The 15,256-nt window shown below is 46.9% G+C and overlaps 1 protein-coding gene across 1 annotated transcript in view; it reads right to left on the bottom strand.

The window, feature by feature from the left end:
- Positions 1 to 14,381, bottom strand: part of PGM1 (phosphoglucomutase 1) — a 29,106-nt gene extending 14,725 nt beyond the window's left edge. Inside the window, exon 1 of the mRNA XM_075832758.1 lies at positions 14,055 to 14,381. Within this exon, the coding sequence (XP_075688873.1) occupies positions 14,055 to 14,300 (246 nt within the window). The 5' untranslated portion in view covers positions 14,301 to 14,381. The remainder of the gene's footprint in view (positions 1 to 14,054) is intronic.
- Positions 14,382 to 15,256: the final 875 nt, after the last annotated feature.

Here is a 15,256-nt window from a genome sequence, read left to right as displayed (position 1 = left end):
CAATAGCGACCACGGCATTGAAATAACTAAAAACAGGGTGGCAACCCCCTGTAACGTTACAACCCCCCCCCCCCCCCCCCGTGGCACAATCGGGGGTGGCGTTGGTTGGTATGGCAGCCTAATAAAGGACCCCAGGTCTGCCATCATTGTACTCCTATGAAGGGCTTCATAGGAGATGGTCAGAATCATGATATACTGCAGTAGATCGTGCAAGCGATCCAGTGACCGCTGGCTCCAGTCCCCTAGGGCGACAAGTAAAAAACAGTAAGATCACGTCTTTCGATAAATAAAAAAAATTATTTTTTTTTTAAAAATTAAAAAATTGAGTTAAAAAAAAACAAAAACCTTTTCCCATTTTCCCTCAAGCACAATGTTAAAAAAAGAAAACAATTTACATAACCGGTATCGACGCGTCCGTAAATGTCTGAACTATTACAATATATCATTATTTAGTCCGCCATAAATTTAAAAAAAAAAAAAACAGAAATCACTATATTTTGGTCACTTCAAATGGAAAAAAAAAAAGTTAAGTCTTTTGGAATGTGGGGAGGAAAAAGCGAAAGTGAAAATCCGAAAAATGGCTGCGGCGGGAAGAGGTTAAATAAATAATGGGATGGTAAAAAGACTAAAAACAAAAAATTAAAATTTCCAAAATATATATATATAAAAACATAATAAAATATACAACATATTTAAAAAAACAAAAACACAGTCGATGATGGTAAATAAATCCACGGCTTTCATTTTTCTGTGCGGCTACAAAGACAATGAATGAAATAATATCTCGGACACGCCACTTGTCAAATGTAAAATCTCACTCACTCATGGAATTTTAAACGCTTCCGCTACAATATGTGACTTACTGGGGGGGGATGGGTCTCAACACAACAAAAAAATTGTAAAAAAAAAAATTACGTAAAAAATAAAATATATATATATATATATATATATATGTTTACAACACACAAATTAATATAAATGTTACCTTAAATACTTTACATTCAGTGTTATTTTAGATTTTTAAATTTATATAATATTAAAAGAAAAAATATTTAAAACTACACAAAACTTTTTATGTAAATAAGACAGGAAAGATCACCAGCATACCCACCCCATTCGCAGCAGCCATTTGAACTATCGTTTCAACAGCAGATTTATTAAAATATCTGCCATCTCCGCCGACGACCATAGTAGACCCTTGGCGATCCCGGAGGTCGATGGAAAAAAAAATGCTTTGTATGAAATTCTGAAGGTAATTTATCTTGGTCTGGAAATAATGAGTCTTCTTTCTTAGTCCGCTGGTTCCTGGTCTCTGGTCATGGTACGGCAACGTTGGCAATGTTAATAATGGAATAGGGCCGTCATCCATTGCCTTAATTCATAGAGGCCGCGCAATAAAAAAAATATGGTACGAAAAAGTCAAGAAAAATAGCAAAGAAATGCAAGAAACTGATTTAAAGAGCAGCAATGTCAAATCCAACAGTAAGACATTCAACGAGGAGAGACCAAAAATAGCTCCGTGTATGCGAGGTCGATGTGGTTTCTAAGTGTAACTGAAGAAAGCTTCGTACACATGTCCCCAACCGTCAATGTCACAGGAGGGAAGATTTAAACATATACATAGATTTTACTCTACACCTTAGCAGGATAATCCATGGGTGGTCTGGTGTTGAGGGGTCCAGGGTAAAATGGGAAACGACAAAGTCATCCATGAAGACAGAGAAGGAGAGCAGAAAATGTGGGGTATTCCGGGATTCGCCCAGTAGCCTTGGTTTGGTGCCAACCAACACGAGGCAGAGATTGTTTGAGAGTGACAAATGCATAAGAGCCGGGTCTTCACCTGCAAAGATCTTGATGCCGGCTCGTGTTTGGGATTGAACTTCGTTGGTTAAGTCGTGACTGAATATTACCACCAAATGTCTCTCCCTTGGTCTACCCTGCTCTCTAGTGTCTCTCTACTACATACTCCGTACCCCAGGTCCTACCCTACTCTCTACTACATACCCGGTACCCCAGGTCCTACCCTGCTCTCTAGGGTCACTACTACATACCAGGTGTCCCGGGTCCTAACCTGCTCTCTACTGCGTACCTGATACCCCAGGTCCTACCAAGCTCTCTAGTGTCACTCCACTACATACCAGGTGTCCCAGGTTCCACCCTGCTCTCTACTACATAGTAGGTATCCCAGGTCCTACCCTGCTCTCTACTACGTACCAGGTACCACAGGTCCTACCCTGCTCTCTACTACGTACCAGGTACCACAGGTCCTACCCTGCTCTCTAGTATCTCTCTACTACATACCTGGTGTCCCGGGTCCCACCCTGCTCTCTACTACATACCAGATATCCCAGATCCTACCCTGCTCTCTACTACATACCTGGTGTCCCGGGTCCCACCCTGCTCTCTACTACATACCTGGTGTCCCGGGTCCCACCCTGCTCTCTACTACATACCTGGTGTCCCGGGTCCCACCCTGCTCTCTACTACATACCAGGTACCCCAGATCCTACTCTGCTCTCTACTACATACCAGGTACCCCAGATCCTACCCTGCTCTCTACTACATACCTGGTGTCCCGGTTCCCACCCTGCTCTCTACTACATACCAGGTACCCCAGATCCTACCCTGCTCTCTACTACATACCAGGTACCCCAGATCCTACCCTGCTCTCTACTACATACTCCGTACCCCAGGTCCTACCCTGCTCTCTACTACATACCCGGTAACCCAGGTCCTACCAAGCTCTCTAGTGTCACTCTACTACATAGCAGGTATCCTGGGTCCCACCCTGCTCTCTACTACATACCAGGTACCCCAGATCCTACCCTGCTCTCTACTACATACTCCGTACCCCAGGTCCTACCCTGCTCTCTACTACATACCCAGTACCCCAGGTCCTACCAAGCTCTCTAGTGTCACTCTACTACATACCAGGTGTCCCAGGTTCCACCCTGCTCTCTCCTACATACCAGATATCCCGGGTCCAACCCTGCTCTCTACTACATACCCCAGGGTTCAACCCTACTCTCTCCACTAGCTCCATTTCTAATTATGCCCAGTCTAAAAAACAGACACACCATCCTATTCGACATGCACTAGAAGCTGGCACCGTACTAACTTTAGCTTCGCATACACACAGTGTAAAGTGGTATAGTGCACAACGCAACGCTAAAACCTGGTGATACTCAGCCCTGCTCTCTTGCAGCTTGCTCTTACATTATATTTATACACGTGCTAATTGAGGTAAATGCCTAAAATAATTTTCTCAACAGGAATTTGTCAGAGGTAACTTCTGCGGTTATAAAAGCACCAATGCAACCGGACCCGACCGTGACACCTGTTTCCCTTCCCTCCCCGCTGACCTTTGCGCACAAGATGGGGATAGGTGGACACAGACTGGTATTTAGTTCCCAAGTCCCGTAACTTAATCCTTTCTAATTTGATTAAGGTCACAGGAACAAGAATCTGCCCCTAAGTGACAAACACTGGACTGGGAGAGCCGGGAACTCAGGAAAACGCAATCAAATCCTGAGTCTTTCACGACATTTACTTGCTGGGTGAACTATACTATATTACAATCACTTTTAGTGCAATTTTTTGATTAAAAAAAAAAAAAAAAAAAAAAAAAGTCATGATCAATTCTCAATTTTTAAAAAAAATCTAATGTGAGCCAAAGCCCAGGAAATATCACACAATTATAATACCATATCAATGAATCCAGCCCCATATTCATGATCTTCTGTCATCAAGTGTCTCTGGGACCCCCCCCCCCCCCCCGGATTCTGGATTAACATGAATTACAATCAATTTCTTAAACAGTGCAACTGAACTGACAGATATATTTTCAGTAAAAAGTGTCCCCCTAGTGGTGGAAATGAGGAATTACAACCTGCATATCGCATAACACACACACACACACACACACATCTCATAACACACACACACACACACACACACACACAGAGCGCATAACACACCCACACAGGTTTTGCAGGTGGTTTTCTTTTTAAACCACACCCCACCCTTCTTAAAATTGGAGCGATACCCTCTTTTCTTTTGCCATTTGAGCCAACAGTACAGCGAACTGGATCCTATAATGTGCTGCCCCAAAAGTTTGTGCAGGATTTGTAAAAAAACATTCTGGCTTTCTTCCCAAAAAACAAAAAAAAAAACCCCCACGAAACAGAGCAATTTAAATTGAATAATGACATCTCCTTTAAAGCATCATGGAAAAAATATAGTTTTTTAGATCTTTGTGTAGCTGGAGAAGTTTAAATTACTTTATGTTATCGGTCGATTTCTATATTGCTTCTTTTAGCTCCAAAACCTGCTTTCTCTGACAAGTCTGCTTGAGGAGCTGCAGGTTCAGAGCTCAGTGGGTGTTCCCTGTGAATCTGCTTTCTGCCCCCCCCCCTTCCAGCCTGTGTCCCTTACTCCTCCTCTTACACCAAGCTGGCGCTCAGATTGCATGGGACCTGTATACACAAAATAGTAGGAACATTAACGTCCATTTGTAAAGTTCTCTCATTTGTTATTTAAGAAGCCTTGGGGAATTTGGTTCCCCTTCAGTTTCCTTGCTTTGGTATTACATTACTCCTATGGCTATATATTTAGGAATTGCTGTTCACATACAACGGAGCAAATCAACGAAAAACACTAGACATAACGGTTCCATTGCACCACGGCAACCACTGGCAGCCAACGGAACCCATGGACTTTAATGGGTTCCGTTGGGGTGTCTGTGGTTTTACCGGAAACAATAGCGTCCAGATCTGCAACGGAGGCCCCTAACCCAGATGTGAACGAGGACATTAGGGTTATAGGGTAGATGTTATGAGACTTCGTGGCTCGCAGCGAGATGTAAATGATTGTACAGTCCCTGCCAAACAAAGAAAGACAAATTGACATTTGTTTGTAAAAGCTCTGTAACCTTTGCTCGGGACAAGCAGGTTTTGTGTTGCAGAAGCCGCCGGCACCTCTGCTGCCACGTCCGGCTCTACAGAAGCCGCCGGCACCTCTGCTGCCACGTCCGGCTCTACAGAAGCCGCCGGCACCTCTGCTGCCACGTCCGGCTCTACAGAAGCCGCCGGCACCTCTGCTGCCACGTCCGGCTTTACAGAAGCATCGTCCTCACATTCAGGACCCAGCGGACAAATCAGGGGATTCAGCTTTTATATTGAATTTCTCAATTTACAGAGAAACCAGAGCGGCGGCAACAAAGTTGTAAGGGGGAGGGCGACCCCACCAGGCCCTGGTAAATTCAATGGTAAATATAAAAATACGAATCAGCTTTACCCGAGGTTCTCTCTTCTGTGCAGGAGAATTAGACGTGAAGAGAAAATATGTTATTTTTAGAAAGTTAATGGAATTGATTAAGTCCCGGCCACATTCAATAACATCTCGGGCAACGTCACCCAGGAGAGCGAAAATAATGCACATCATCACCACGAGACCTATAACTGCAAGCTCGGAAGGGTTATATTTTATTCACTGAAAGCAAGCAGAAATCTTAAATTATGGCAACACAAAGGTCATGGCCCTGAATACAAAATCGGCAGACTGTTTTTTTTATTTTTTAGATAGTAAGGTGCCCCTCTCTATACTTCCTACCTTAAAATTCCCCATTCTGGACCGTCCTCTATTATCCTCTAAGAGTGTCTCTTCCTCAGACCGTCTACTGGTGTCCTTACATTACCATAGGGCCGGTTTTGTACGTCCGATCACCCAGCCCCCCTGGTTCTACTGAACCGAACGAAGATCACAATAAAACCCTACAATGATCAAAGTTTGGTTTAGTAAAACCTCTAAATGCGGAGGCCGTAATACTGACCCTAAAATGTGGCTATAATTACCACAGTGTGAAACCGGCCTTACTCTTATTTTATTTCCCCCCTAGGATGTCAAAACGATAAGGCATTAAAGGGGGTCTCCGCTTTACACAATCCATTTTTGTTAGAAGGATCCCTTGACAATAAGCGGATCACATAAGCCCCCCCCCCCTAATGGGACCCCCAGCGATCAGCTGTGATCTGTGGGGAAACCTGGCAGTAAGTGTTCAGTTTGCCTGCAGCACAACCACAGGAGAAATGAAGTATTACACAGCATCCATTCATATCATTATGTTGTCTGTCTCTCTGCAGGACCTGTCCTGTATTACACAGAGACGCTCTATGTAACCGCTCTCCACTCTCACTAAGAGATGAGGATCCTGACCAGGAGGACCCCCGAATATTAACTCACAATTCACTAATAGGGGGTATGGGAATGGGTTTTCTAAACTGGACAATCCCTTTAAGTAGCTGACATAACTAGATCTCCACGGCCCGGGATAGAAGTTTTTCTAGAACCATTTATTTACAAAAAGAACAAAAGAACACGGGGTGATTCACCAGCTGAAAACGAAGGTGCGGCAGCGACATTAACCGTTCCCACAGATTTGTATAAAAGCCAAACTTGTTTTATAACAGATCTGTAACCGGACGCCAGATCATTGTGACCAGGGGCGATTTTACACGGGCCGTTAAACGATCGACAATACAGCAATGGGCACTTGTTTGCATGGAGCAGTGATGGAAAGTATCGGGACAAACTATCATTATTGCGCTCGTTCGTCGCCATACAGTCCGCATATTGTCAGCAGCGCGTCCCCTGTGTACAAGGACAGACGCGCTGCCAACAGACAACCATTTCTACGGCGGCATAAAAGTTGTGATGAGTCGAAAAACAAGAATGGTTTCGCTGGTCAGCTGATCGCCGCCATGTTTACCGATGACCAGGTACCAGCGTTTCTTATTAGAAGCTTGTCGCCGGATCATCGCCACATGGACTAAGGCCTTAAGGTCCCATGCACACGACCGTAAAAATCGTCCATAATTGCGGACTGCAATTACAGACCAATTCCCTTTTATTGTCCACGGACACCTTCCCGTTTATTTATGGGAGAACCGGCTGAAAATGTGGGCGGCTGCCCGCAGCCGTGCCCGCAATCGTAACCTGTGATTATGGGCACGGCCGTGTGCATGAGGCCTAAATAGTCCTTTTAAATGTGAAGATAAGGCCCCATGTACACAGCTGTGCCCATAATCACAGCACGCAATTGCGGACACGGCCGCCCGCATTTTCGGGCCGTGCTCCCATACAAAGTATGGGAGCACGGCCCGTAGGATACGCAAAATAGGACATGCTCCATAATTCCCGGCACGGTCCTACGGCACAGACACCCATCCATAGCGCTATGGAAAGGTGTCCGCAGCCAATAGAACTGAATGTGTACGGGGCCTAAATTGGTGCAAAAAAAAGCACCGAACGACGACACAGCGAGTCACGACATGAATTTACATGTAAGAATAATGTTATATTTTTTCGCAACTTCGACCGATATTTGTGATCGCTTGTCTTTCCTCCCGTCTCGTCCGCTAAATGACCAGCGACGCCGCTTTACACAAGGAGATAGAACGCGGATAACGGAGATACAGGAGACGTACACATTGTTCTGCCCGGTTTTGGCAGGATTAACGTCAATCGTGTGCGGGGACGTCCGGAATTCTCCCGTTGGCAGATATTGGAAAAAAAAAAAAAAGAGATCAGGCAAAGTGGACTACAACATGCCCCATCATTTGTTCCCGTGGGAGATAAGACGGACAGAAGTATCCGGCAACCACTTATTCCCCTCACCCCATTGAAATAAACATTTGTTTATGTTGGTGTCGGGGGATCAACGTCATCATGGATGTGGCTGCTTTAACAAGACCTGAGCACACTGCAGTCCCACCCATATTCAGCTGCTTAGCAGTGTAAACAATGGGAAGGGGAGAAAAAGAACAATTTCATTAATTGTTAAAGAAACGGTGGGTGGCAAGAACATTTAGACATAATGGACAGATTTGATGGAGGCAACTGAATGCGGATGCCTCAACCTTGAAAATTCATCCATCCTTACGCTACCGTCCTTAAAGTAGAACTGCACCTTTATTGGAAAGCAAGCCTGAAAGTTATAACCAGAATGGATGACACACGCAGGAGATATATATATATATATATCATTCTGACTGCAATCATGGCGTGTGTATGTACCCTGAAAGCGCACGCTCGGCTGTTTCCTTATCTCAGTGAAGACGTATCGGGACCATCTCTCCGACCAGAACAGTATTAGGTACCCCCCACTCTTGGGATGTGGCAGTCCCAGCAGTCAAACCACACCAATCTAACTTCTAGGGCACGTCATCAAGGTAGAAGAATACCACTTAAAAAAAAAAATTCTCATAAAGCAATGATCTATATTAGGCCAAAGCGTTAAAAGGTGTCGGATTATCGCAAGTGCACATGCACGCTAAACCACATTGGGATATCCGACGCCCGCAGCCATGGATCCGTGAGCGCTGGTCCCCATCTCCTTCCTAGGAGACGCCAGTGCTCACCTCCGCTCCAATCTGCTGTGACCCGTAGGGTGCGCGCGCACGCTCGTGCCCGGCCTTAAAGGGACGAAATAGTCATCATAAACAGCCATGATTTCCTGGTCTATAAGACGGCCCCAGGCCTTCTGATCCTTGCCTGAGCGTTGTAAGGGTATGTTCACACGTAGTCAACAAAAACATCTGAAAATCCAGAGCTGTTTTCAAGGGAAAACAGACCCTGCTTTTCAGACGTTTTTTAACCAAATCGAATTTTTCGCGCCGTTTTCGCGGCGTTTTTTACGTCCGTTTTTGGAGCTGTTTTCATTGGAGTCTATGAGAAAACAGCTCCAAAAACGTCCAAAGAAGTGTCCTGCACTTCTTTTGACGAGGCTGTATTTTTACGCGTCGTCGTTTGACAGCTGTCAAACGACGACGCGTAAATAACAGGTCGTCTGCACAGTACGTCGGCAAACCCATTCAAATGAATGGGCAGATGTTTGCCGACGTATTTGAGACGTATTTCCAGACGTAAAACGAGGCATAATACGCCTCGTATACGTCTGAAATTTGGCCGTGTGAACATACCATTAGTCTATCCCAGTCTGTCTTGCAAATGGTCCCTTAGTGTTTCCCGTTCCAGTTGGAACCCGTGCCGTTACCTTTTCCTGTATCCCGTGTTGTGTTCTTGTTACTGTGCCTATTAGTGTCGGAGTCCGCCACGTCCTGTGTCTTCTGCCACATCCAGAGGAATTCGCCACGTCTGGTGTTACCTGCTGCACCCACCTCCATCAGTGCCAGAGCTGCAGCCACTGTTTGGACTATCCAGGTACCCTTGTGCGGGACTTTGAATTCTGGGGTTCCTGTTTGGCCAGCTGCCTCCCTGCTACGGCGGTGCGGCCTAGTGAGTCCACTAACCCACCTCGTGAAACATCACATGCGATAGGTCAATGGAATTACCTGACACCGCATGCGCACACAATATCGGCGTTGGATTTTTGGCCATAAACACATAAAAACCGTTTGAATACCTTCCCCCTACTTACTGCTATTGCCGGTAGCACATCGCCTGCTATATATGGCCGCGGAGCCACGGTGTAACACATCCACATCCCCTCGTGAAGCTCCGCTCAGCTCCTTATAGTTACGTTCCGCTCTACTACGGAGTATTCAGTAGAAGCTGCATTTACACGTTCTATTCCAGTGAACGGTCGGAGACGTGAGACACATTCATGAAATCTTCCTTTTAAAAAATTCAGAGCACAATCCGAGGCCTCGTTCCAGAGCAGAGATCAGCACAGAGCATACAGATATCTTGGGGCCCTGGGTAAGGGAGTGGGGGCCCATCATAAGCCGGTTTTAGAAGTGCTGGTTCTAGTGGGGAATAACCACGTAACACAGTGCAGTACGGACGCCACATGGCGGCACCCGTAGTGCCCGCGTCTCATTAAGGCCAGGTAAATATGTAGCGTAAACACTGCAGATTTTATGCAACGGATTTTATTGCGGAAAAAGCGGCAGCAGAGTGGATGAAATAAAACCTGCAGAAAATCCGTTCAGAAATTGACCTGCGGTGCGGCTCCTTAATATGCAGAATTTCAATTTATGCTGCGGAATCGCTGCTCTTCGGTTGCGGGTTTAATCCCATTGAATTTAATGGAGGAGAGGTAAACAAATAGCAGACGTGGCGATTTTTGCGGCGGAAAAGCTGGGATTCCGCCACAAGAATCACAACTCAGAAAAAAAAAAAAAATCTTATACTTACCCAGAACTCTCTGCTTCTGCGTCCAGGCCGGCCTCCAGGGATGACGTTACATCCCATGTGACTGCTGCAGCCAATCACAGGCTGCAGCGGTCACATGAGATGAAATATCATCCTAGGAGGCCGGGGCTGCAGAACATCAGAGGGATGCGTCGCCATGACCACCGGTAAGTAGGATTTTTTTTTTTTACTTCCTTTTTTGACGTTTTTTTAGGCCGGAATTCCCCGCGGCGTCCAGGGCGGATACGCTGCAAGCTTTTATGCGCACGTGAACATACCCCAATATGGAGCCACGGAGGACTCCACGTCCCGCTGTACAGCTCTGGATTTTGCTGAGGAATCGTCGCAGACTTTCTGCCGCTACGCATGGACGTACCCAAAGTCTCTAGATGTTAGCAGAAACCTGGGCTTTGGTGGCATGAACCGAGCTTTAATGTTTATGGGGGAACCGGGAGGCACTAACAAGCGTTCAGCCAATAGTTATGTAACGTGTATCACCAGCTTTATCTCTGGGAAAACAATAGCGATCAGACAACGTAAATATCTCCCCAATAGTCAGTATCCCAACCCTCAAGACTGTGCAAGTGAGGAGATCTGATGGTGGCCACATAGAAGATCACTTCTCTATATCATCAGCTATACAGCTCATACACCCGGTTCTGATCCCTGATCTCGCGGATCGGCTCTGATCTCGCGGATCGGCTCTGATCTCGCGGATCGGCTCTGATCTCGCGGATCGGCTCTGATCTCGCGGATCGGCTCTGATCTCGCGGATCGGCTCTGATCTCGCGGATCGGCTCTGATCTCGCGGATCGGCTCTGATCTCGCGGATCGGCTCTGATCTCGCGGATCGGCTCTGATCTCGCGGATCGGCTCTGATCTCGCGGATCGGCTCTGATCTCGCGGATCGGCTCTGATCTCGCGGATCGGCTCTGATCTCGCGGATCGGCTCTGATCTCGCGGATCGGCTCTGATCTCGCGTGCGAGTGTAATGTGCGGCTCCTGGGTGGAGAAGTAATGTGGCCGTGTAGAGGAACCATTGTTATGTGTGCAATGTGAGGAAGTTTAGCAAGTGCCGTCACAAGTAACATTACAAGATGATTGTTACATTGTGGTCAGAATCTTAGCACATTGATACCGTGTGTCCGCACTCTATAGTCTGTGCCCCGGCCTCACCCACACAAGTGTATTGAAGTACGTGGATACATTTTTCCCTATAAACCTCCACACCATGAAAATAAAAAGCTGCAGATTTTTCCCCCCTAAAAATACAACATCAGTACAGATAACGGTAGAACATGCCGGGGACCAGAACCACGGACAATAAAGACTACGTCCATTTTACTACTCCAATGCACCTTAAAATAAAAAATTGGACAATGGTCTTCATTAAAAACCTCCTATCGTTTTGTGTATACAGCTCATATGCAGACCAATGTATCCCTATGTTCATGGACTACAAATAAACCCTGCGTGTAGTCTGATCCTTCAGTTATATTCATTCCCATTCTTACTGTGTACATATATTTGTTAGGGGAGCAAGAAGAAGGGGACAGATGGAAGGGAATAGGACTACAGGATCAGACTACACACAAGGTTTGTTTGTAGTCTGTAACCATGGAGACACATAGGCCTGCATTGGAGCGGTGTACAATAACTGGCTTCAGCCGTACATGGCAGCATTAATGCGGAGGCCAGTGATTGGCTGTACGATCACATGAATGTACGGCCCGTCATCGCTGTAGAAAAACTAAACAAAGCCCGGCGCAGACCACAGGAGCATCGGTCCTGGAGCCGCGGGGGGATTAATAGGCGAGAAATGTCCAGTTTGTTATTTTGTCACATTGTTGGCCGCTAGTTTCTTTTCTTATATTCTCGGACGGCCTCTTTGAGCGAAGCGCGAACAGGAATACATTTCGCACAAATCACGCCAACTAGATCCTTTACTAGACTGGTGTAAGATATGTAGTAAATGTGGACCGTGGGGTTCAATGTATACAAACCACTGCGGCAACCCCACAGCCGCACCTTAGAGCCAGCCACAGTGCCCCCTTAATTATGTCTCCAATAGGGTCACCCCATTGTTTACCTTCCAGCACCCACCAGTCTGTATTTAGCAGGAGGCTAGTCACATCTAAGCAGCAGCGGCTCAAACGTAACTTCATTCCCCCTGTGTTACGGTATGTTCACGCGCAGTGTTTTCAGGCGTATTTCGGGGCGCAAACGCCTCGAAATACGCCTGAAAAAAAACTATAGCCCTGCAAACATCTGCCCATTCAATTCAATGGGGAAAAAAATTGTGTTTCATTCAGACGGGGAGTTTTTTTACACCGCCTTTTTTTAAAAAAACGTCACGGAATAAAACGCCCTGTAAAAAAGCAGCAGGTCAATTCTTGAGCCGTTTTTGGAGCAGATTTCATTGTCAATAGAAAAACAGCTAAAAAAAAACAAACGCCTTAAAAAACCGCTTTTGGCTGCAAAAACGGCTAAAGATCCGAGGCGGTTTTCTCTGAACACAGCTCCGTAATTTTCAGCCGTTTTTGACTTGGTGTGTGAACATAACCCTACAGGTACAGGGAGTCATGAGTTTACCTGTGGGTGAGGGACAGAGCCAAAATGCAGCGACAAAGGAAATTTCTGCAATTACTTTATCGTGGTTTGTCAGTTTTACAGCTCAGCCCGTCAGTAGTGGGAAAACCTATAACGTGGCTCCAGACCTGAGCTGTTCCCTACTGACAGGACTGATTTCCAGGGGGCGCCGTCATTCCTCCTCCCACCATAGTGAACGGACAGGCTCTGATGACTCGTTCTTCAGGGACAATGCGGCGGGTTTAGGGTCGGCATAGGATTCATGCGTTACTCATTTTATCATATGAAATATCGCAGCAGCCACGTCTGAACTCACCCTAATAATTTTGTATATGTTACTCATTTTATCTTATATCCAGGGTTGACCCATAGAACACGCATTGAGGTTTCTATTTAAAGGGCCGGTGATTATCATCAATAAGTCTTTACCCAAACCCAAGACATGAATCCCAGGCGGCTGTAAGCGCACACCCCAGTCTGGATTCCTGCAAGGTCACTTTAAATGTCAAAGGTCACATGATGCCATGCACAAGGTGACACCAAGACCATGTTGTCCGCCTGGGCTCTCAGCTGTTCCCCCTGCAGCAGATGTATCTCTATGAGCCGCGGGGGATTCATGATCCGTAATCAGGACGGGAGACGCGGGTGCAGCATCTGATCAAGATTAATAATCCCATGTGAGATGTCAGCCCCAAAATCACCCGGCAGGAGGCTGTGGTACTACAAGTCTCAGCAGGACTAGAATCAGCAGCAGAAGAGCGATGTCTGTACAGATCCCACAGAACTCATTACAAACTGCTCTGCAGAGCATTGCACCCCAGGCTTCTTGAGTTGTAGAACACTGGACCTGTATCAACACCAGTTCTTACTGCTCTGCAGACTATTGCATCCGGTTCTTACTGCTCTGCAACCTACTGCACCCCCAGTTTCTACTGTCCAATGCACCCCAACACTTAATGACCTGCAGAACCCCCAGTTCCTGACCTGCAGCCTATTGCACCCCAAGTTTCTATCCTGCAGCCTATTGCACCCCAGCACCTATTGACCTGCACCCCATTGCACCCGCAGTTACTGACCTGCAGCCCATTGCACCCGCAGTTACTGACCTGCAGCCCATTGCACCCGCAGTTACTGACCTGCAGCCCATTGCACCCCAGCACTTTAATACTAACCTGCAGCACATTAGCCCCGTAGTCCCTGCAGAACATTGCACCCCATCATGTCACTGTCCTTCATATTACTTTGCCCTTGAGCTCATCACACCCCCCTGTATCCTGCAGCACATCGCACCTCATATTTTGCAGACTACTCACCCCATTAGCCGCGGCGATCTGGATGATGAGCTGGATCGCCTCCTTCATGTAGAAGCGTCCGTCGCCCCCGACAACCAGCGCCCCGTCCTGCCGCTCCCCGGGCTCGGTGCAGGAGATGATGCTCTGGATGAAGTTCTGGGCATAGTTCGGGCTGTTCTGGAACACGGTGACCCGCTTCCTGAGCCCGCTGGTGCCCGGCTTCTGGTCCGGGTAAGCCTGAGTCTTGACGACTTGAATGTTCACCATAGCGCTGGGAAGAAGGCTGCGCCGGAGCCCGCAATAACTGCACAGGCCGCTCCGTACAGAGGGCGGGACCGGGGGAGGAGTCAGGGCGCCCGGGCCAATGAGAATCACAGCCCGGTGACTGAGCTGTCAGCCTGAAGCAGCCCAGCCCACCTCATCGTCCAATCAGCAGTGACGCCCCGCCCACCGCTTAGTCAGTGCCCGGGATCACGTCGTCACCCTGGAGCTGTCACTCCTCAGTGCAGGGAAAGCATACAGCTGTTGCCGTAGCAGCCAATCAGCTCGCTGCTTTCAATTTCGAACCAGCTGTGGAAAAATGAAAGCTGGAATCTGATTGGTTGCGATGAGCTACAGTTCCACTTGGCTCTACAGCTGTGGTGAAACTACAACTCCCTCTGGCATCTATCAACACACGTTGGGAGTTGTAGTTTCACAAGAGGTGGAGAGTGCAGGTTACAAACCGCTGCCAGTAAATAAATGTGCACTTATATATTGTATATACGTCCCTCTGTCAGCTCCACATTTAGGCTGAGTTCACACATTGCGGATTTGTCGCAGATTTTGTTGCGGTTTTGACGCAGATCTCACCCTTTTGCATTGCAAAGTGTAAAATATGCGCTGAAAATCTGCGTCAAATCCGCGACTTGTGAACTCATCCGCGACTTAGTCACATATTCGCTTGTATTTTCACACTGCGGAAAAAGACACTGTATACCTATGAGAAAAATAATCTGCAAATCAGACCGATTTCTCTAGTTCTTGCCTTGCGGAATATTTTGCCCATAGGCATACATTGCAATGTTTTCTGCAGCGTATTTGTACGCCACGTGTAAGTGCACCCATACCGTTCCTCTGGCCAGAGCCGTAACAATGATCGGTAACCACCCAAACTAGTAGTTAACAACTTTTGGGGATCGCTATGGGCAGATTTTAGATTTAACGCCAAATGGGACATATTT

Source organism: Rhinoderma darwinii, chromosome 7 (genome assembly GCF_050947455.1).
Source record: "Rhinoderma darwinii isolate aRhiDar2 chromosome 7, aRhiDar2.hap1, whole genome shotgun sequence".
Taxonomy (NCBI): Eukaryota; Metazoa; Chordata; class Amphibia; order Anura; family Rhinodermatidae; genus Rhinoderma; species Rhinoderma darwinii.
This window is presented reverse-complemented; position numbering and strand designations above follow the sequence as displayed.